This window comes from Notothenia coriiceps, unplaced genomic scaffold (genome assembly GCF_000735185.1).
Source record: "Notothenia coriiceps isolate Sejong01 unplaced genomic scaffold, NC01 NC01_scaffold00036399, whole genome shotgun sequence".
Taxonomy (NCBI): domain Eukaryota; kingdom Metazoa; phylum Chordata; class Actinopteri; order Perciformes; family Nototheniidae; genus Notothenia; species Notothenia coriiceps.
Window position 1 is genome coordinate 975,834 of NW_011369100.1, and position 24,054 is coordinate 999,887.

Genomic DNA, 24,054 nt, shown 5'->3' on the forward strand with positions numbered 1-24,054 from the left:
TAACTGTTGTTGAGATTTTGTATTTACAGTAAGTAGAAGTCAATATTCACCACAACATTTTGAGATAATTTAATATGGAAAAGCCCTGGATATTGGGCATATTCTGGTGGAGTGTTGTTTTTACATCGTTCATGTTGAATGATTTAAAAATTAAATAGATGTGGCACAGAGAAAATACAAAGACAGATCCCGTCTCCTCTCCGTGTGAAAGTCTCCAGAGAGCGACGGGAGAAAGAAGGAGGGAGAAAGAGTGTTTCTGCTAAATTCAACAGGCTGGTATGAAAGCACAGTGATTAAACACAGAGAGAAGGAGATGTTTTCAGACCAGCCTCCTCTTGAGCGCAAGCAGGTAGCAATATATTACACCTACTGATCTGTACACTACTAGACGATTTGACGGTTCTGCGATGAGATACGTTTGCATTCATTTGTCATTTTTGCACTGATAAACACTTTCTTTAAATCCAAATATACTTTCTTAAAGGGGAAAACAATCCATTCAGTTACATTATACTGTCAATAATTATGGATTTAAAGAAATATAAAACATCTGTCATACTCTCCCAATGGCACATTAGAATAATATGCAGTATGTGGAGGTTTTTACTTTTCAACGTCCTCATCTGCAGTGAGAGGGTTTGGTTGGCTTAATGTCGAGCACATCCCTGAGAGCTGGTCACACAGAAACAACACGAGGTCGCCCTCCTGTGGTCGAGGAGGACTTCGCAGTCAAAACATGACAGAAACTATAAACTAACAACTATATTAGATACTGTGTTTTTTATCATTCAATTCAATAGCGTTTCAGTCCAGTCTAATACCACGGTACTTACAAAAAAGTCAGAATATGTTGTAAGAAAATAAATAATCCAATACATTAGTGCAATGCACCGGCCCTCTCAGCGATCACAGCCGTGAGTGAAGCACGCCGTCCTGTCCAAACACTTTCAAGCCACACACACACACACACACACACACACACACACACACACACACACACACACACACACACACACAGTTTGGAGCCATTGTAGCAAATACCATCACACATTAACCAAAGCTGTCAACACCACAAGAAAAAAGTTCAGAGTGCAGATGATGTCACGATTATTTACCACAGTTATATTTCACTTGCATAACATGACTCCACTCAACATTTCCACGCAGGATATTTACACAAGGCATACAGAGGAGCGTCCTTCTCTCAAGACGCTCGCAGTCAAAACTGATAGCAGCTTCAATAAAGAGTTCCCTTTAGTGTGGCACTTCCCCAGCTGCTTTTTCACCTGCCAGACAACCGTGATCCTGAACGCAGCTTCCTCAAAAACAACTTCTGGTGAGCATCTTCCCCTCTGTACCTCCAGGTCTGTATGACAGAGGGAAGGGGAGCAGCAGCGGTGTCGTGCTGAGCCGTGGTAAATGGAGCCAACGCTCCTCAAATTCCCCCCTGGTTGGCAGAATCAGATGGGAGGTTGCGGGATGAGCAAACTGGGCGAGGACATTGAGGCCTGGGATGGTCGTTTCCCGTCTCAAAGCTCTGTGGTCTCCCAGCTCACCTCCCGCGGCACCTGGCGTCATTTAGTCCCAGTGTGGATGACCGTGACGGTGGAAGGTCGGGGTCGAGAGGCCTCGGCCACCGCGGAGGGCTCCTCTCGGATAGGGGTCGGGGCTTCAGAGTCCTGATTGTACACTTTAACTGTGGAGGGCAGAGGTGCTATCGGAGGACCTGTGGGAGAAAATATAGTTTCAGTAAAGTGTTGCAAGTCATTAACTAAGTTTTGTTTGACAGGCAGGGAAAATAAAGGCTAAAGGATAGGTCTGGAAATGTTCTATGATTTGATTATTACATATGACGTCAGTATGCTGCTTGAAAAAATAAGTTTAATCAGGAATATTTCAGTTATTGATCTTGAAAACATTCCTCAGTAGAAGGAGTAGAGTCTAAAATATCCTGGAATCCCTAAAGTAAGTATCTATCTATCTATCTATCTATCCATCGTGAGCAATAAACAGAAATGTATTCTTCTTATAAATAAATCTTACGTTACATCAAATGTCTCGTGTCAAATACGTTTAGTCTGTTTAATTAAAAACTCATAAACAGTATCCAATCTCCCAGTGTTGAGGTTAGCAGAGTGAACAGAGGCCAGCTGACAGCGGCTCTAAACTTGGACACGTTTGAGTCTACGGAGAAGCTGAAGTGTCACTCACAGTCCTTCAGGGACGGCGGGTCGCAGTCCACAGACTGGCTCTTGGCTGGAGCGCGGCTCTGCGGGTTGGAGTTGGCGTTGTGGATGCTGCTGCCGCCGAAGCTGGTGCCCAGCTGCAGGCGCCGCATGTGGCGGATCACAGCCGTCGCATTAAAGGCTTGCTGTGAAGAGAGGATGTAAACAGACATATGTAAACCAAGTACAGACAAATCATTGGCTATTCGCAAAGATAGAACATATTCTGTTTTTAGTAACATCTGATAAGTCTTGAGTGCTCACCCTCCATTTGCTTTTGGCAAAGTTTTTCCGCATCTGTCGACTGACTGACTCGTGTATGTTCTTGCAGAGAGCAGTGTCTCCAGCAATCCTGGAAATATAAGTCAAGTCCTTTAATATCATGTACATGTTTTTCTTTTAATTAGCCTAAACCACCAACCTTTTACGTCAAACCAATAACATTAAAGCCAATAGATATGAATAGCATAACAAATGATCAGATTAAACATTTTCACATCGACAGCCTGGACCCGATACATTTGATCATAACCTAAAACCATTCAGTGTTATCAGATTTGAAGCTTAAGATCACTCGCTAGGTATCCCCCCGCAGAAGGTGTAGAAAACTTTGGGAATAATGAAATACAATAAGTCCTGCAAAATGAGATTGTATCTTCCATAATTCCAATTTTAAAAAGAGAAGATAAGTAGCTGACAGTCCACACACACAAACACAGCATTACCTAAATAGATTATTTTTGTATCAGTAATGCCTCTGGGATTCATCCTAATGTTGTTTTCCTATCTGCTCGGATCATTTATTTTCATTCTGCTAAAACATCTGTGATTGATGGGGGCGATATTTGCATCACTTTCTGTCACATTCATCATAATATCTCTGCATGAGACTTTGTCAATGAAAGCCATTTCTCTCGGTTATGACACCTGTTACCGGTGTCACAAACCTCATATTTTCCAGAGAGGCCACCTGCCCAGCACCGTTAATGGCTAACAGAACTTTCCAGCATGAGCCGCTCAGCCGGAGACAGCAGCCCACGCTCGCTCGCTCTCGTTAGCTGCAGCTCAGGCCTGGGAAAACATCCTAATTGTTCATTAAAGCGTCCACATTCTTCAAGGATCCTTCAGGACGCCAGCTACTAATTGGCGGCCATTTATTCAGCAGATTTTTTCTCCGACGGCTGGCGGTGCCGAGCAGAGGTGGGTTCCCGGCTCGCAGCCATGGCGACAGATGACAGAGGGAGGACATGCTTTCCATGACAAATGCGTAAGCCTGGCAATCTGCGTCATACTGCTGTTTGATCGCACCAAAATGTGCATGTGGCTCCCAGTGATTGTCTGGTTTTGGGCGCAGGGTGCCGGGGGTTTGTCTCTCACCATGGATGCTCCAGAGCCTGGTCACAGACGAACCTCTTCTCCGGGTCCTTCTCCATCAGGGAGCTGATGAAGTCTTTGGCTGAGGAGCGACATGACAGGGTCAAAAACATGTAGAGCTGAAAACATGTTTTTTCCAACTTCTGAACATAACAATGCATTTTAGTAGTGATTTTAGGATAAAAGAGATGAAACACATACTTAATATCAGTTTGTTTACTTTAGATTTGAAATAGGAACCAGCACATGTTACAGACATTATTCTGAGTTTCCTTAAAATGTCCCTTAAAGAAAACTGTTATTCAACTTAAGAAATTATTAATTAACTTTTGTAAACAATAGTCCCTATATTTCTTGAAGCTGAATACATACAACGTACACCTATTTAAACTTTTAAAAGAAATATAAATAATTAAATCTTGTTAAACACACATACTATGTTACAAAATATTGATATGATAGGGATTAGATAAATTATTAAAATTTGTGTCAAGACCCAAATTGGATGACATCTGTTCCTTTATTGAGAAATGTACAAAAAGGACGGGACCTGACAAATAAAATGTTACTTCTTAAAATGTAAAAACACAGTGTATGCACATAGAGAGAGAGAGAGAGACACTTGGCATCTCACCAGAGTCTGATATGTCATCCCAGTACGGAGCGTCAAACTCGTAGTCTGCTTTGAGAATCTGCTCAAAGAGCTTCGAATCGTTCTCGTCGTAGAAAGGAGGATAACCACACAGCCTGGGAGAAAGAAGATGGAGGATTACACAACAACAGTCTGCGTGAGTGCCGTCATCAAGCTGATGTTAGAAACTTTAACCCAATTCTAAAAAGGATTAGCTGTGGCCTAATCGCATTCACTGGCATTTTGCTTTTTCATTTGGCATCCAACAGGAGACGGTTCAGGGAGGTCACAGAGAGCGAGGCTAGGGACAAAAGCAGTCCATTATTATATGATGGGGGGAAATAATGCCAAATCTACTAAGTAAATTCCTTTCGTATATTTAAATTGTGATCAATATTGTTCATTAGTCTACATTATTCCATAACAACCACCTGGCGGAAGCTGACTACAGAAACACTGCATCAATTAACATTTCCTCACACCTATTGAATGGTTAACGACATCAGGGATTTTCACTTTTCTAACGAACAACACCATTTAATTCATTTAACAGCTTCAAGCAAAACACTTTCCACTGTAAACTTTACAGTCTCTTTAAAATAGTAGCCAGAGCAAATGGTGTATCTATTAGAATCTGAATTTATTTCAGGTTTAATGGTTTCAGCCTCTTTTGGGTATAGTCTTAAAGTTAACACGTTTTTGGGAGGGGACCTTTTATTTTATATTTATTGGTGTGTTTAGTATATCCATTTAGCTGCTATGTTCCTCTTTTAATGACTTTATCAAACTGTTGGTAATTCAATCACTTCACCACAGACTAAAATATGTAAACTATCAGATGAAATGTTTCTGCAGACTTTTGAGAAACCCAGAGGATGAATCCTAATGAATATGGAGATTGTTTGACTTTTGATTTAGCGCCAGCACGAGATTCGTGATTCTGTTTTGTAGTGAAATATCTCATACACATAGGGCTGTTTTCTTCTAAATGAATACATAGATGACTAAAATATATGAATCTATTTGATGAGAATAATTAATCGACGGGGCTGTAAACATATTCATGCTAGCATGCTAACGTGAGGATTTCACAGAGACAGCATTTCTGAAGACTCTAGTTTTTTTTATTCTAACCGTGTTATTGATTTTATGTTCTCTGACATTGTTTTTTTTAAATATAACCTACGAAATGAATAAAACATAGCGAAAGATATATAAAAGCATGATTGTGTCCATGCTAACGTGAGAATTGTGCCTAAGTAGCCTATGTAGCCTATGTAGCATTGTCTGTAGGTTTAACTTTGCCCCCTATCTTGGTATGGACACATTGTATAAAGAGGGTTTTAATCTCAATGATTTTGCCGCTTGTTATTCATGGGCTTCCCTATGTAAATAAATGTTAACAAATACATGATAATAAAGCTAGGAAACACACAATTCAGTTCAGTTAATAATCATCTATTTGAACATGAGCACTTACAGAATATAAGCGATGACCCCAATGGACCAGCAGTCCACTGCTTTACTGTACGGCTTCTGAGCTAAAACTTCAGGAGCTGCGACAAGAAAAAGTTTCAAAAGATGATCAGATATTCAGACATCTAGTGAAATAATGCAGACAGTTTTTTGAACATTCATCATGACAGAGGGGGGGGGAGAAGAATGTAAATGTTTGTTGTTTTCCTGCAGCAGATGGCTAAGGTCAACCTGTGGCTACTGCCTGATCAGATTAGATCAGGCTTAGCCGTCTGGTGGATCTAATTATCTCTGGGAAGTTTCCAGAGATCAGAGGGCGTCCTCACCCACGTATCCTGGAGTCCCGCAGGCCGTGGCCATCACGTCACCTGTTCCCTCCATCTTCGACAGGCCGAAGTCACTGATCATGATCTTTGACTCATCGTGGGGGCTGAAGTACAGCAGGTTCTCCGGCTGCAAATAAACAGGAAAGAGTTTTAAGAAATGTGTCTGTGAAACCAATCATACATGAGTGGATGGACTTAGTTTATCAATCAATTTATCAATAGAAAACAAATTGCTCAGAGGCCATGACTCAACTATATGTATTGATTTTAAACAGCATAAATACAATTTAAAATATAGTTTTATTTTTCCTACAAGGGCAGAACCATTATGGGTTGTTGATATAATAAACATCTATGGAATGTATATATTTCGTTGTTTATTTAAAAAGGGCCCATGTCATGCTTTTCTGGTTATTACCAGTCCCCTTGTGTGTTATTAAGGTTTTTATGCATGTAAAGGGTCTGCAGAGTCAGAAACCCTCAAAGTACACCCTGTAGCGAGTAACTCTAACACAGAAAAGACCTGTCTATGCTGCCCCAAAACGCCTCGTTGGAGATTTCTCTTTTTCCATTTGTTTCTTCCGGGAACCGCATGACGTCATGCGGTTCAAAATGGACCAATCCGCGGAGCTCCTCACACACCAGAACATTGACTTGCATAGAGCTCCTTGGTTGGTAATAGACGAGTTGGGATCGCGGAGAAATGCTCTCCGCAGACCCATTCTCACAGCGTTTAGAAACCTTTTTCTTACTCAATATCAAGCCACACTTATTGTTTTGACTTCGGCTGTGAGTGTTTGTGTGTGTGCTCAGGATGAGTTTCACGCTGTCTCGCTGTATCGCCGACCCGGAAACCACACCAGTAAGCCAGCTCACTGAGCAGCAAGCCTCGCAACGTCCCGACCAATCAGAGCACACTGGGCTCACAGGGAGGGGGGGGGCAGGAGCTCCAACAAGCCGTTTAGGACAGAGTGAATAAACATACTATACAGAGATGCTGTATGAGAAACAAATGTGAGTTTGGAAAATTGCACAATAAATCTATTTTTAGTATACCTCAACAACAGAATTATGACCAGTAGAAATGGCCATGACATGGGATCTTTAAGATAGCCGTCCTCAAGCTTTTTATGCTGCTGCAACACAAACATTTCCCAAATTGGGATCAATACAGTTCTATTTTTTTTTTTTTTGCTTTAAACTTTATATTCCAAGTATGTTTTGAGAGGGGATTGGACATATGTATTGTACTTGAAATGCATTTGGCCGATGTTTTATTTCTCCAATTTGACTTACAATAAGTACAATCAACTATAAGGATACAAATTCAAAAAAGCAAGAATCCTGCAAGCACATTAGTTTCTAAACAGCCAAATCATTTTAGTATATTCCATAGATTTTAATGGCCAAGGAGAATTTGAATATACCCCTTTAGTTTATCTGTGGTCTTTAGAAGAATACCAAATAAAAAGTAGTTGAGAATATATTGTGTGTGTTCATGGGACCTCATGCACAGTCGGTATGGATTAATTTCAGTCATCCAGGCAGTACCATATCATGAAATATGAAACTAAATCCCCCGGATTTATCATTTAAGAAGCGGGGGAGTTTTACGGTTCAACCAAGAGGCTTCATCACTTTCAGCGAGAAGGAAAATCCCCGACATTTAACCTCCGTGGGTGATGCCTCGTGAAGCTCTCACATAATATCACCCCTCAAAGGTTAAATTGAAGGGATTTCCCTCTCACTACGACTGAAGGGTCCTCCTCGATGAGTGGCAAAACATTTCCAGCTCCTGTAGTAGATTTCATGAGGACCTATGTTTAACTATAAATAAAAGACCCTGCTATACCTTCAAGTCTCTGTGCACGATGCCCATATTGTGCAGGTAGTTGACTGCATCCAAAACCTGTCGAATGAGGCGACTGGCGTCCATCTCTGTGTAGAAGCCTTTCTCTACGATGCGGTCGAACAGCTCGCCTCCAGACACCCTGTCAGCACAAGAGACAGGTTTATTTCATACAACATACTTTTAACTGGTATGACCATTGTAATATTATTATTTTAATAACAAATTATTGACTTCCTCTTAAAGGCGTGAGTGTTTTGCCATGTGTAGCTGCCAGGTTAACCTACATATTACAACCCAATACATCTGCAGTCAAAATTATATGTTGATGCCCATTTGGCTCTCTTTTCAGTCCCCTTTAAAATACAATGTATTCTTACTTCTTTACTTAACCCTTGATCCTGCACCAAAGTTTCCTGATTCAGCCTTAAACATTTAAGGTAACAGCCTCCTTGTTGGAATAAAACCAGTGAGTTTTTTCTGTGATAACATTTCATTTCCCAAACCTGCATTTCTGGGGTAAATTGTTGGATTGCAGCACTTGAAATCTGAATGAAAATTATAAGTGGGAAACCCAATGAGACAAATATAAAAAAAATGCCTTGTTCAGTTCATTACCAGAATTAAAATGGATGATTAAGCGTAATTGTCATTTAACTGCGGTTGTTCAAACAGTGTGTTTAAATCAGTCGGTGGTGATTATATACACTTTACTTTTCCAAATGCACTTTCATCATGTGTCATCGTTACTTTTGACCCTTTGTCACATTATGTAACTTTGAAGTGCTTGCAACGGATGTGCCAGCCATTTCATCTAAACTACTTTAAAGCGCATTAACAAAAAGGCAAAGACACAAGTGACTCATTAAGTTGAGAAATAATTAGGGGAATATGCCTGTGGATACAATGCCACATCACACACCTTTCAGAGGCACAAGGAGGGCAGATAATGGCTGCCTGAATTGCTGGTACATTAGTCACAAACACTGTGAAATGATGTGGTGAGGGGAAAGGTCTCTGAAATCATGACGATATATGGCACACAGGAAAGCAGCCCAGAGGTTTTCACACATTAACTTTCACAAACACTGACCGAAAAGCATTTCACAAGATAATTGCAACACTTTAAACTACATCCTGGCAATTTGTGAAAGCCTCAACAAAAGCTAATGCTTGGAATGTATGATCTTAAAAAGGTAATATGCTTATTCCCTTTGACGCTGTGTATAAAACAATATGACATCCACTCTAATGTCAGTTTCCAATATTACTGTTTCTGTCCATGTTTTTATTTGAACATGTTCATATTTCCTTCAAATAATCATTTGTTACGTCTGGCTATCTGGATAACAACCTTTTGCATCATGCATCAAATGATTTTACACCCAGATGGCTAGAGGAGCCTTTGAGGATCCTGGAAATACCTTCAGAGATTTTAAATGACCTTTTGAGTTATTTGCACAGATTATGGGTTTATTTTTTTCAAAACAGGTGCTTAGCTCAGTGACTCGAATATAATGATCAAATAATCATACTGGACAGGAACGAAGGGGGCTTACTGCTCCACACAGACAGATATGAGAGTGGTATCAATCTTCTTATCTAACCCTCGGACAAACCTATCCCTCATATCATCTCACTCATCTTTACAGCCTCGCTGCATTCAATGGAAAATGGGTATGGAAAAAAAAGGGCCTTAGGTACATTAGAGACACCTATTCCTAAAAAACCTAGACATTATCAACCCTGGAGACAAAGACCTAAACGGACGATGTGATGGGTTGTTCTACTTACAGCTGCATGATGAGGTACAGGTGGTTCGAACTCTCGTAGATATCCTCCAGCGCCACGATATTCTCATGCTTTATCCTGCAGAGGGAGGACAAAGAAATGCACATTGCTAGCTGTCAGCCTCTGTTCATTTCAGCACAGTCCATTAATGAGGTGCAATTAGACTTTTCTTTTGCTAAAATGATGCCCTGCCAACCGAAAACGAACATTTTGTTGCTATTCGTTCGCAGCACTTTGTCTGTAATTACACTCGGTGTGTTTGTGCACGTGTTTAAAACAAAGTGTAGCATTCCCCCAGGGGAGAAAGCTTGTGTGTGTGTGATGGAGAGCAGGGGGGCGAGGGGAGGAGGGGAGGTGAGGTGAGGCGGGGGGGAGGGAGGGATTCTACATGCATGCATGCTACATGACTCATGAAGCGGCAACCCCCGTCAGCAGGAGCACCTGAAGGAAATAATAATACAGGGGGGGGATCAAGATTCTGGGAGTGTGTCCAGGCAACCAAACATACAAGGTTTTTATAAAACCTCTGTGAGGAAATATGCAGATGACAGAGCGTGTTCACAAGGGCAGGTGGATGAAAAGGAAAAAGTGGGGGAGGAAAAGGAGGAGGTGGAGGAGGAGGAGGGGAAGGAGGAGGAGGAGGAGGAGGAGGAGGAGGAGGGGAGGCTGAAAGGACTAAACAACCTTCAACAACTTCCTTTTCAATACCAAGTCCAGAATGAAAATGAGGTGTGCAGTTTGTCAAACTGAGTCGTGTAAAAAGGATTGAAGAGAGGGATGAGGAATCCAAACAGGGTGGAAGTCAAAGGATAGCAACTGTAACCAGGCAACTACACCCAACAACTGGCGTGCTCGTTTCAACAGTAGCTGCATCTCACTTTGGTTAAATGGATTCCTTGCGTCCCTCACTTGCGTCGTTTCCCTGCGACTAGTCCCTCCCACCAGGGAAGCATGGAGAGACGCAAGGAAACCACGAGAAGCAGGGAAATGAGTTTTAAGAGCAATGGGACGTTGTTTCCTCCGGAGCCTCACGTGAAGCGACGTTCGTTTGTGATGACGCCGCACAGCTGATCGTTTGACAGCAGCCAGATCAGTGCATGCGCTGCATTCTCCAATCAATGAGCGATATACAGTAAGGGGGCGGGGCGAGTGTCTGAGGATTTCACCGGAGGATGGTCTGGTGGTTCCTCGATTATCACTCCTCGATCCTCCGGCAAAAAAAAAGACCACTGGGACGGTACTCAAGATGGCGCAGACAAATCTACTTCCAGTGAGACAGAGCCAGAGGAACAAGGAAATAAAAAATAAGAGAAGTGAGACGCACCCAGTGAGTGATAACCGAGCTCCTCTGAGGGATTACCCATCAGGCCCTGCAGGAGGATCGCCTGGTGTCAGTGCAATCCTATCATACAAGTTTACACTGTGAAGACCCAAAATGGTGGATATTTTATATTTTTCCGTTGCTTTTTTCAATATCAATAATCAGACCAGAGTATACAAATTCAAAACAGCAAGATCATTTTTTTGCTCTTATTGCCTTTAAAATGTTATAGCTTAAAGGTGGGGTAGGTAATTTTGGAGAAACCAGCTCGAGTGCGCTAGAATTTGAAAATACACAACCAGAACAAATCTGCCGCTTCCTTACAGAGCCCCTCCTCCAACACACACGAATGTGCACATGACCAATGAGGGCACGAGATAAGTTTGTGCACAGATGGAAGGCTGACAGGCAGGTAGGCCATCCAGTTATTTTAGCCGGGCCGGCTCAGATGATTGGTCGTGCTTTTTACAGCGCTACGGCACTGACATTTTTTTATGGATTTTTTGTCAAAGCACTTCAGATATTCATTGCTATCGGGAAGTTAAGAGCATTCCTTGGAATATAACAAAAAGTGTATCTCGAGCCGGTTTCTTATCTACCCCACCTTTAAGATAATAAAAGAAGAAGAGACAGAAATGACCTCACTCAACCCTAAAAATTCCTGATTTAGCCTCAAAATTTAAGGTGACCCTGCATTAATGTCCAAAACCCTAAATTAACCACCTTGAAACAGCTCCTTAAAACACTTCGCATTGTCTGAATACATTTGGTAAGTTATTGTTATAATATATTCACCTATTCTTTCCTATTTTTTTGACTGTGAAGCACTTTAATGTGACATAAGTGGTACATTTTCATTGCCTTTAATAATTGTATACCTTAAGACGAGAGAGGAAGAGAGAGACATTTCTCCTTCTCCTGCACTTAAACCTCAGTCCTGCACCATAATTCTCAGATTTAGCCTTAAAATTAAAAAGGTGATTGGTGGTGAGAGCATTAATGTCCAAAACTCTTTAAAAAGCTCCTTGTTTGAATCCAACTCAGAGACTTTTATCGATAAAACAATTTAGGTTAGTTATTGTTATAATATATATTCACTCATTCTTTCTTCTTTGACTGTAAAGCACCTGAAAATGTGACATAACTGGTCACATACTGACTCCTCTGTACTGGAGCTGCATATGCCTCCACCAGGTGATCTTTCAGGGTGGATAGATGTGATTCGACAGGGAAGTCATTTAAGGCCGACAACAGTTGTTAAATAAAGTGATCGGCACCAGCCTCCTGGCTCTGAGTCATCACTCAGACACACACGAGCTTCCCTGAGGACGCCGCGAGGTGCTGACCCTTTCTGAAGTACTGTTCTTCTGCACACTCCCCCACGGCTCACTCAGGCGGTACCTACTTCCTAAGAACGGCGATTTCGTTTTCGATGCTCGTCTCCTTCCCCTTCAGTGCTTTTTTCGGGATGCACTTGATGGCGACCATCTTTCCTGTGGCCTTCTCCCGAGCCATGACCACTTCAGAAAACGCACCGCTGCAAGAGAGACAGAGAAATACGTTAGCACTGCTGGAAGAAGTATTCAGATGCTTTACTTGAGTTAAATTACCCAAACATTTTTGTCAAAATACTTCATTATAAGTAAAAGTCCAATACAATTACTTAAGTAATAGGCACAACAGTATTATCAGCTAAATGCACTTGATGTGTGTATTTAACTACATTTATATGTGTGACATTTCTAGATAATATTGTTGCATCAAGTAATAGAAATGCATTTGTTTGAAAGTAGCTAAAGCTGCTCAAAATGGTACTTAAGTACAGTAGGCCTACTGCTTTACTTCACTGCGTTAGTCCTGCTTTATATGCGGCCTAGTCAATATTGACTCATCGTCAGTGAGTAGATAGACGGCACTCAAGCCAGAGTACACAAACAGCATATTGGGAATATTTACTGAGAACTGCCAGAGTCCCTGACTATGGCCGACAGCCGTCTGTTGGCTTAAGCTCGCTGCTCGTGTGCAGCCAAAAGCACGGCAAACACTTTTAAAACCTCTAAAAAACACCCATTTAGGACGGCAGATAGCGTGTGCTCCTCAGGACCATCTGTCTCCATACATGAGAGCCTTTACAAAACAAATACAGAATTAAGGGAATATTTGCTCAAGCAATCTGTATCTGTTGCTATGATACCAGATCCATTCCACCTTAATAAATCTCGCTGAGCCGGCAGCGTGATTGCTTCCCCCCCCTCATCCTTTTTTGTTTCCATCTTCACAGGCGTTCCTCTCCTCAATGCACCTTTAGAAGAATGTGAGAATGTTTTTAAATAAGGACTGTTTGTTGTTTTCCTCTACTGAACATGAGTTAAAATCAAATATGATCTAAAAAGACACAAATAAGATCCACTCATGAGCTCAGGGCTCTGATGAAGGCTTGTTCGCTGCAGCGCATCAGAAGAAATAAAATCGAAATCTGAGCCTGAGGCTAAAGCCGTGAGATTCTCTGTGTTTTTATAGCTTCCGTCTTCTTTCAATTCATAAATTCTTGATAAACTGCTTACCAAGCCGGGCAATACTTCATTGTGTTATACTCAAATAAATAAAGCTCTGTGGTTTTACATTTTCTTATAATCCTTCTTTCCCCTCAGTGGTTTAAATCTATAATAGTTTAAATAAAAGGTTTTTTTTTTTTATCTTGACACAATACTCACTAAAATGCCATTCAGCCACATATAGCCTACTAAATCATTTTATAAAGTCCATTATTTACAATATTGCACATTTATTTCACATTACACTCTTCGAAATTAAGGTCCATTTATCCATAGTGTTTATATCTTTGTATTGAAGTATCCATTCTAGTGTTCGCTAGTATACATTTCAGTTTGATGTATTTTTCTAGCTAGCTTCATGTTACAAAGGAGCAATCCACTTCTAATCCAGCATCTCTTTAGTAATCTCCTGCCAAAATGAAAAAGGACAAAGCTGGGGATCTCGCTCTCTGACATAAAGGTTTAATTGCAGAAATAACATTGGGATGAAAGCGACGTTGAGAAACACACCTTAAGTGACCTTTAAAAAGCAAGACGGCCAACATCAAAAAGGTCCGTTATGTTCTCATAGTGTAATCAGTTTCTCCCTCCGGGCTCTATCCGCAGCACCACTCGCTGCATTAAATCCCAGCGAGGCCTTCAAATCCACGCTAATCCCTCACCACTCCAGCCTATCACGGGGTGGGGGGGAGGGTCAGTCAGAGCACATAAACACAGACTGCACACAAACACACTACCTGGACACAATGCTGCCCCGGGTGTCATGGCGGGGGCTTTGAGCGTACGCCCTTCTGACTTTGACCTGGTTCTTACATGATGTGGGACAATATGCAAATGGTGTAAGTGAGGAAGTTGGTGCTTTATTTGATGGCGTGTTACAGCTCTATCTTTCCCACCGCAGCTGTTGCCGTGAGGACAATGAGCATCATTTCCATTCAGCGCATGCAACCCATTTCCCCAGCTGTGTGGACATTAGCAGGAAAATAAAATCCTCCACTGTCAAACGCCTCTGTTGCAAGCTTCTTCTTTTTTTCAGAGCATGCTTTCTGCAGCAGGAGACACAGGCTGATGAAAACCACAGGAAGCATGTGAGCACACTGAGACGGCGTTCAGAGAGCGTAGCACTGTCTCTGCCCCCCCCCCTGCTCACCACATTAACAGGCAGCAACATCACTTCCTGTGAATGACAGAATCTCCCTCTGTCAATACACTAAGCTTGAGAAATGGGCTGCGAGCGCTCAATCTATTTATTCCTAATTCACAGGAAAGAGAAGGTGCGATGTCTGTTGGAGACATATGGTGATTGCACTACCCACATGCTTCATTTGCACATACACACAAAGATACAGTAACACCTCCACACACACAACCAAAGTGGTACAACCTGGCACCTTAGGCAGTTTCTCCTCTGTAAACTGGAGGTGCGTATGGCTTTACCAGGTGAGTAACTGGAGGTGGATAGATGGGATTCGACAGGGAAGTAATTTAAGCCCGACAACAGTTGTTAAATAAAGTGAGCCGCACCTGCCTCCTCGGTGTCAGTGTGTTGAAAATGTTCACACAAAATGCCAAACAATTTCTGAATCCAGCTTTTGAAAATGGGACAATTTGTTGATTATTTTTGTCCTATATGGTAGTAAATTGGTTGGGAAAACTAGAAAATAAGAAGATGCCCCTTTGCCCGTTATACAATACTACTAAAACACTTAAATGGTGCAACTAAATAATGGTTAGTTGCAACAACCGATGTGACAACCAGCACTTAATTAATCTCTGGGATAATCCAGCTGTTGGAGATGAGCGTTATGTGATGAGAGCAATCCTCTATTTGAAGTGAACCCTTTATTGAAACTCATCTCAATCTATCCTGAGAGATAACTACGAGCCAAACATGTTGTTCTGCCCCAGCAGTACTGAGTCACTGGGATGAATAATAATATTAGAATTTTAAATTCTTCCTAGAGACACTGAGCCACCTCTTGTGTGACAGTATGAGAGGGTGTGTGTGTGTGTGTGTGTGTGTGTGTGTGTGTGTGTGTGTGTGTGTGTGTGTGTGTGTGTGTGTGTGTGTGTGTGTGTGTGTGTGTGTGTGTGTGTGTGTGAATCAAGGTTGACTAATGTGAAATGTGAATGTGGGCTGTGCTCTGTGTGAAACTGATGCCTCAGATGCAAAGTGAAGCCATGCATCAAACATCAGAAACTTTCCCGGGCTGTGACCTCAGCTGGTTGTCCTTTAAAGATCAAGAAAAGAAAGCGTCACTGTTAATGTTAGAGGGTTTTTCTTTTCTTTTTCGAAATGGAGGGGGTCTCGACGTCTGGCTTATTAACAGTGGCTGTACTGTGTCACTGCTGAGTAATCACCCAGAATCATCTTGTGTAAGATGCATTACAGCGAACCGTTACGCAACACATGGGATGGAAAAAGCACGCCTGATAATCCAGGTGAAGGGATCAGCAGAGTGACCTTCTGCGTTCGATGTCCAGCGAAGACATGACAGATGATGTAATATAAGCAAGCAAGACTGACAGTGGATAATTACTGATTCTCCTAAGCATAAGAACTGTACATGCATATAAAACAGATGTCATCAGACTCATGAACAATAAACATCCTGTAATTGTAGCTAAGATCTAGGGCGACACAATATAAAGTTATATAGAAAATTGCATTTTAAAAAAGGTCATTATAATTCATTTCATTGGTCCCTGTTGTGTTCAGTTCAATTGGTTCACTTAAGGCTTAAGCAGTACTGTATATTTATCATGGTTATCGCCAGATTGCAGCTTTCAGACTTGTTAATAGAAGTTATATTGGCAGCAGATCTACAGTTACAACAAGCACTCCTTATTTTTAACAGCACCATCTGTTCAGCTCTGATATGCTACTCTGTCGACTCAGAGTTTTCCAAAATGCAGAGTCAGCTGGACAAACTACGGGAAAATAACAATGTTTCCAACCAACAGGCACTATGTTTATTAACATATCATCGTCCAGTACACCAGTACTGGACGATGTATATCTCTCTTTATAATAGCTTTTTGTGTGTGCTGTGAATAATCTTTTTAAGAAAGGGCAGTAGTTGAAGTTTAAAAAAACAGTTAATAGGTATGTTTAATATTAGTGACAGAACAATGTAAATATGCTGTTGATAGTTAGGCTAATAATGGGTTTTAAGGCCAATTCCAAAGTTTAAAATACAAATTAAGTTGATGTCTTAAATTGTCTGGTTTTGTCAGTGTAAAATCCCACAAATGTTACATTTAAATTATAGAAAACAGAGTAAAGTAGACAGTTCCATTTTTTAAAGACTGAAAACTACATTTTTGCATAAAAGATTACTTAATCAATTATTAAAATAGTTGGCAAATGTGATTCTGTCGATCGACTTGCATTGATCGATTGATCATTGCAAATATACTTGAATATGAAAATAATTCTTAGAATATTTGTTAACCCTTGGAAGTAAATGTAGGAGAGAGGAAGAAGCACAAGCTGCATAAAATGGTACGACTCAAGTAAAGTACAAACACCTCAAATCACCTCAAGTTACTTTCTATCGCTGCAGAGCTGACGTCATCAGATCAGTTTGGCTTCTCATCGCTGCCTGCCAGACTAACCACCACTAGTTTATGGGATGCCAGGTAGTAAACAGAACTGATCTGATGCTGCAAATGAAATAAAACTCCAATAATATGATTTGAATGAAACCCAGAGGCTCTCACAGTCCAAACGACCCAAAACACACTGACTGCACCTGAGGCTGCTTTCCAGGAATCTGCAATTCAGACTGATGGTTAGTTTACAGCATGATAACGGGTAATGGGACTCATAAAACAACTCAAAATGAAAACACATCTATCGATGGAAAATGTTTGGGAAAGAAACTGAGTGTGGTCGGAGAGAGGATGAAATATTTAAATAAGACCTAAATAATATCCCTGTCAATATAAATGGATTTTGTGAAACGAGACTAGATATCAGCTTGCATTTGGGATGACGTCATATTCTAATATGGCAGAAGTGTTGTCTTTCACCTGGTTTTAAAGGCTCATCATAGCAATGGGATACCATATTCTACCTTGTAATATTTGTTTTAAGCCACTTAGTCATTATATCCACAATACTGATCATTATGTATCAAAAAACTATTTTATGAAATCGCTTTGTATACCTTAGTCTGGGGTATTTGGTCAAAATGATTGTGATATTGGATTTAAACCATACCGCCCAGCCGTAATTGAAATGAGGGTGATTATAGCTTCCCGTGCTTTGAAACAGGGCGGTGTGCTACACTTTAACACACTGAACGCAGCGTGTAGGACACTGTGGTGAGAGACATGAATACTAATGGAAACTCAGAATCATGCAACATAGTACGCATTATCTTATTTGACTCTCCATCATTACTGTCAACGTCAAAGTATCTCCACCCACAGTGACTGTGGCTGGAGGACGGTGGTGGGTAGTCTTCTTTGGAGGGGGAGCAACCAAGGACGTCCATGCTGCTAGTTGCCTAGCTGCCATTTTCCTGCACCAAGGACCAAACTAGTCTCTACAGAAGCTGCAGTTCAGAAAATTATCAATGCATGAAGGTAGTCACCAAAATGCATCATGGGTCATAGAGATCAGGGGGCAGTTTAATGTCTAACACGAAAGCCTGTTATTTCATTAATATTAAACTCAGGGGAAATTACATGTTTGGAATAAGGGTAAAGATAGATGTTGGGAATAAGGGTAAAGATAGATGTTAAAAACAGAAGTGCGACAGCTAAAAGGGAATAAGATTAGTTATTTAAGAGACTGTAGGATGTGTACATTTAACAGTTCTTCATTTTGTTTCACTGATATTTTCCGCTTTGGTGGCAAAGATAACCATGAAGATGTGGCTTTAGGTGGCAATAAGTGACATGAGAGTGTCGGTTTAGCTAACAGAGATTAATTTTGGCATTGTAATCTCAGATTCTAGGAAAAACATGACAACAAACCCTACAAGGTGTATTTATATGAGATTATATCACAGCCAATATTCTTTTTCCTAAATAAACACAAGGATTGCCTCATTCAACTAAGGGGCGATAATAAATATTTCTACGCAGGGAAGTCACTTTGTAACACACTTATACAGCATTGTAAGTGGTAGGCTAAGGGGCGGGACATTTCTAAGCGGTTAACCAATCACAACAGAGTTGGCCGGCTAACCAATCAGAGCACACTGGGCTCTGGTTTCAGACAGAGGGTGAAAAGAGGTGCTGCAGCACAGGCAGTCTGAGAAAAATAAAGAGCTTTTTGAACTTTAAAGCATGTAAACATGTCACAGTAGAGGCGCAACATGTAAATATGAACCTGAAAATTAGCATATTAGTCTTGTTTTTTAAACAAAATACATATATAAGCTGGTCAAAAGCGCATATATCAGCGTGTTCAATTATCATTATGGAGGCACCGATCTGATATACTCTCAGTATCCACAGAGTTACAGACCTTTTTAAGCAGATGGGAGTATTGGCCATGATGTGACTCACCCACATTAAAATACAGTTTCCTTGACAGTGTTGTGTTTCCACAATCTTTTGTTACATTTGTGAGTCGTGACGGCCCCACTGACGCAGACTTTAGAGCCACAGCAATCTCCATGCTGCATGTTATCAGAATAATGCTGATGCGTGCCACATAAAAAGGACACCGATTTTAAATTTAGGGAAAGCTTGTTACCATGCAGTTTTAGCAGAGGGAACATAATTAGTGCATCCTCATTAATCAGTCGGCTACAGTAAGGCCCCGTCCACATGGACACAAAACGAGTGGTATCCGCTATAGTTCTTTGTCGTATGGACGGTTCGTCCACACGAGGCCGTAACGGAAGCCCTCAAACGATAACGCATCCCAAAGTGGGTGCTTTTGGTGTATTTTTTGGCGGAAGTACAGGACGTGCACAGGCACGGGCTAATGTTGCCCGGGCAACGGCCCCCTTTTTGGCTGACCTGCCCCTCTGGAGAGACCAAGAGTCTGTTTTTCTTTTTTCTGTTGTGGCCGAATCAACATGATAATCCCACAATTAGTATTGTAGCGTCTCGCTGCGGGAAACACATTTTGTCAGCGCTGTCATCTGCCGGTGCGTTAAGACCACCTCAGTGTCGGATTTTGGAAACTTGATTTTGAATTGTCTCATGGCAGTTAGGGTATAAGGGACAAACCAGGGGACTTTACTTCCTCTTGATACCGTCGGTTATTTACAAAAAAACAACTAAATATAGCATATATGTTATTGTGCTTCTGTGTCTTTTCATCTGTGAACTCCCTCAACCGGGCCGCTCGCTCTCTTTTTGATTGCCCTCTCACGGGTGAACAGTTCAATGTCCCGCTTCATTGTAGGATTTCTGCCATGTCTCTACCACTTTAGTTTGACCATCTCTGTTACTAAGTTATGGAATACTAAATAAATAAGTAATTAGATACCTTACGGTTACTGCACTCATAAAGAATGATAAGAATAAGAATAATGCATATTGAACAGGTTTCATTAATTAGTGAGTTTATTTAAGGTAATTAGTTAGAGGCCCTATTTTATCAGTATGTCTGGACTGCACAGCAGTTATACTGGTCTGGTCAAACTACATTAGAACAGAATTGTCCCCATTTTGTCTTTAATACTTGACATTAGATATTTTTGATGAGATATGGACCGCAAAACAGAAAATGTCCCTGGTTTTCATTTTTTAAATCAAGTTGCCGAATGCAAGTAGTCACCTTAGCTTATTTTGTTACGAGATGTGAAATACTGTTCAATTTAGGTGATGTAATAATCGTTTGGTTTGTTTTACATTAAAAAAAAGTTACAATTTTCAAAAGGTCTTGTGTTTTTTTATCGGGGGGAGGGCCTTTTTCCAGTTTAGAGCAATAGCCCCTCCAAATGTCTGTGCACGTCCCTGGGCCCGGCATATGTACTACAGCGTCTCCAGTGGGTCGAGCGGTCTCGTGTGGATGGACACGTTTCTTGTGCCGATTCCGTGTGGACGGAATAATTTTTTGATATCGACCTTGGTTCGTTTTCGTCTAAGTTGTTACTGGGGTCTGGAATGTGCTCCGGTTACTTAATTTGCTTCCACAGAGTTTCAGCAGCTTAAGGCTCTCAAATTAGCCACAAGGCAAAGTGGCGGCAAGGTGTGAGGACTGGCTTCAGTGTCAAAGTTCTCATTAGCGTACAAACAGCTACTGCAAGGAATCACGGAGAAGAAGTGTGACCAAAGCTCTACTGTCACCACCGCAGGCTTTGTACTCCACCAACTCTTGTCAATATGTAATCAGTCACAACGTTCACACGCCGGCCTCCAGCGGCTGCTGAAATCAGATCTCTGTGCAGCCGCTGTGGAAAATGTATCCTAAACTTAAGTAAAGTAGACATAACACAATGTAGAAATACTAGGTGACAAGGAAAATGCAAGAACACACAAATAAAGTTCTCAAAATAAAGAATATGCAGCAAAAGTGCTCATGTAAATTATGGATTGTTAAATATTTGATTATCATGATTGATTTTATTGTTGTAGCAGGTGGAGTTAAGCTAATGTTGACTACAGTAGAATGAAGGTAGCTTTTATTTATAACATTGCATCATATTTTAGTGAAGTATGACATGGTCTTATGAAGTAGAGAATAAGTAAGTATGTCATATACATACTCAAGTAAAGTACCTCTTAATTGTACTTAAGTATTGCACTTGAGTATAGGCTACATACTTCCACGGCTGTGTAGAGGGAAATTATTGAGGATTGACAGGGAAAACCTGAGGAGAAAGCTCCAGTTGAAGGTGGAGCAGTATGAGGGGGAGGATGAAGAGGAGTGGGAGGAAAAGGAGGATAATCTAAGTCTCTTCCTCTGGCCAACACTTCCTTTTCGTCCATTTTTAATCCTGAAGCAAAGCAGCAAGGCTTCTCGCCCTAAGATGACCTGTTTTGAAGCTCTCTGTGCAGAAACAAGGCGTTCCTGATTCCTTTAGTGAATCAGGGCGAGTACACACAGTATAATATCAGATGTAACATAAGAGGCTGAATAGTCACAAACTGGCCTCGGAGATGTTTGTTAATGTCGTGGGCGAGGGATGTGTGTTCCTCCAACCTGGCCATTGTGTGGACAGTAAATCAGGATGATTCACTGCGTGTTGTTCAGAGGCGCTTCACACATACATGAAAGCCTTGGGGAAATCAGAACAGCTTCCAGGTAGCAGCGTCTGACTGTTTAGTACAACAGATGAAGTGTCGAGTGAGCTTTATGAATCACCAATCTGGATGAGAAATTGTATGATCCTGTTCCTCAGTAAAGACAAATAAAAAAACCTGGCTGTCATGCCAAACAGCACAAAATGAGAAGATAGATTATTACGTTTGCAGGAGATGAGGTTGCATGTATTACAAACCACAAAGTGTCTGTTTTATCATCCGTGAAATATTCCAGTTTAGCTACAAACATGGTGACTCAAGACCATTTCTTCCCTCATATTCACACCAGTTTCTGTTTCCAAATTTAAAAAAACAAGCATATTTCCCCAGGGAAACCCCTTTCTCGCCAAGGCCCCCTCCCGAATCCCCAACAATACAAACGTCATTACATTCCTCTGAGCCATGGGAGGATGGTCATGTCTTCAGGGGCTAAAGACCAGCAGGATAAATGAGAACCACAGTCAGCCACAAGAGTGACTCACTGACCTCTTCAGCAGTTTGGGGTCTTCCACTCAGGGTAACAATTAGGCTGTCTGTCTGCGGCAGAACTTATTCAAAAACAGGGAAAAAACATGAAGTCAAGCAGCACTAACAGGGGACAAAAATAAACTGGAATTTGGCTGCTCTGTAGTCCAAGGGAAAGAGCATTACTTCATCCAAAATGGTCCCTTGACACAAATGAAACTGAACATTTACTGTGCAAACAAGTGTATGTTAACCCAGACATGATGTGTCTCTGCTTAAATCTGCCTTTCTGTTTGGAGAAGAAAGACACTGAGCACTAGAAGTCAATACAGATGGTCCCTTAATTGAGGAGCTGATTTATGTGTGAAAAAAGGCTCTGATGTCTTTTTCATAGTTGTCATGTTGTATAAAACGACCCTAAAATAAATGGCTGCCTGATCTGTGTATCCCCATGTCCATGGTAGAATAAAAACACGCAGCTTTTTGAATGAACTGTGATTCTGACAAACATTGTGTCTCATGAAACATCATTTCCGCTCCCTGAACAATTAATTCACCGTTAAATATCTTTAAAATGTCTCTTTGTTTAGGGATTTAAGTTAAAAATGCCTTTTCCTCTTTTCCATCGAGCAGTTCTCAGTGAATTCAACAAATATTCAACAGCTGTCAGCACCGATTCAACGGAAATGAAAAGGAATGTGTCATTGTTGTCTGCCGCTAATTTGCACAACTGGATACAAAGTTTGTGTGTTATCGTGTTACTCACGTCCCAAGGACTTCCTTAAAGTCAAATATCTGCTTGATATCATCGACATGCTTTTTCCAGGACCCATCGCTGCTGGACTCGCCGTTTTCTTTCGCCATTTCGCACCAGGGGTGGGGAGAGGAGGAGAATAAGAAGAGACGCCGCTGGAGGACCAACCACAGCCAGCCCCAGAGAAAAAATAAAAATAAAAAGTACTTGTGTATTTAGCTAAGGGCTTCCTGGCTATTTGTCAGACTATATAGCTTCCTCAGCCCATGCATGCAGCCAGGCAAGCCCAAAGAAAGGAGGTATGTCCTGCCACGAGAGGTTATTTGACTAATCTGTTTGACGTAGCGGATCCCGACTTTGAGCTTCCCCGCTGTTCAGATCCCTTTTGACGGGGAAACACTCCTCCTCCTCCCCCCCACCCTCCCTTTGTCAGGCGGGATTCAGTCAGTGGCAACGCGGGGATGTGGTGATCTGAGGTCGGGCTGCTTGCAGGAGGAAGACACTTCACATCCGAACTGCTGTGTGTGCTGTGTAACACCGACCTTGCTGTGTTCCTCCAGCAGCAGGAGTGGGAGGCTGCTGCTCCGCCTGTCTGTCTGACAGCCTGCACACACTGAGCCATTTAAGTGTTCGCATTGCACCAAATCACCGGCCCGGTTCAAACTCTCCTGCCCTGACCCCAGTCTGTGTTTTACATCTCGTGTTTTGTGTTAGGTTGATGCACATATACATGCTTTCATTTTGACAGGAGGTGAGATTTAAAGGGCAGGGGCGTAGCCAGGAGTATTGGGGGCCAATGCACAGCAGGTGAACCCTCGCCGCCTCTTAACTTTCATTCATGTTTTGTATGTTTGTCACTGTGCAGATGTCAAACTGCTACCTAAAATGTGCATGCATGTACTAAGGGTGTACACTGAATAGTTCAAAGATGTATTCATAATGTTGACATTCAAACTCTTATCATAGGATGCGCAGCTTTTTGGTTGCATGCCCCATTCTGTCTAAACCCTGACACTTTGAGCAAAGATGGGATAAGGCAAAAATTAATATTATAATTATGGTGCTGTTTG

General features: G+C 41.5%; 1 protein-coding gene across 1 annotated transcript; it reads right to left on the reverse strand.

The window, feature by feature from the left end:
- Positions 1–23,546, reverse strand: camk1db (calcium/calmodulin-dependent protein kinase 1Db). Its single transcript, XM_010792358.1, has 11 exons — positions 22,997–23,546; positions 12,399–12,530; positions 9,676–9,750; positions 7,885–8,023; positions 6,033–6,159; positions 5,711–5,786; positions 4,234–4,346; positions 3,603–3,681; positions 2,490–2,577; positions 2,212–2,371; positions 1–1,726 (listed from the first exon to the last, which is right to left on the reverse strand). The coding sequence occupies exons 1-11, from the start codon at positions 23,092–23,094 to the stop codon at positions 1,575–1,577; spliced, it is 1,239 nt and encodes a 412-aa protein (XP_010790660.1). The 5' UTR covers positions 23,095–23,546; the 3' UTR covers positions 1–1,574.
- Positions 23,547–24,054: the final 508 nt, after the last annotated feature.

Bases quoted from the DNA above. Each gene is read 5' to 3' on its own strand.
- camk1db (XM_010792358.1), bottom strand. From the start codon at position 23,094: ATGGCGAAAGAAAACGGCGAGTCCAGCAGCGATGGGTCCTGGAAAAAG. The intron at 5,787-6,032 runs GTGAGGACGCCC...TTCTTGTCGCAG, and splicing joins CGGGACTCCAGGATACGTGG to CTCCTGAAGTTTTAGCTCAG. The intron at 3,682-4,233 runs GTGAGATGCCAA...GTCGCTCCTCAG, and splicing joins GGATGACATATCAGACTCTG to CCAAAGACTTCATCAGCTCC.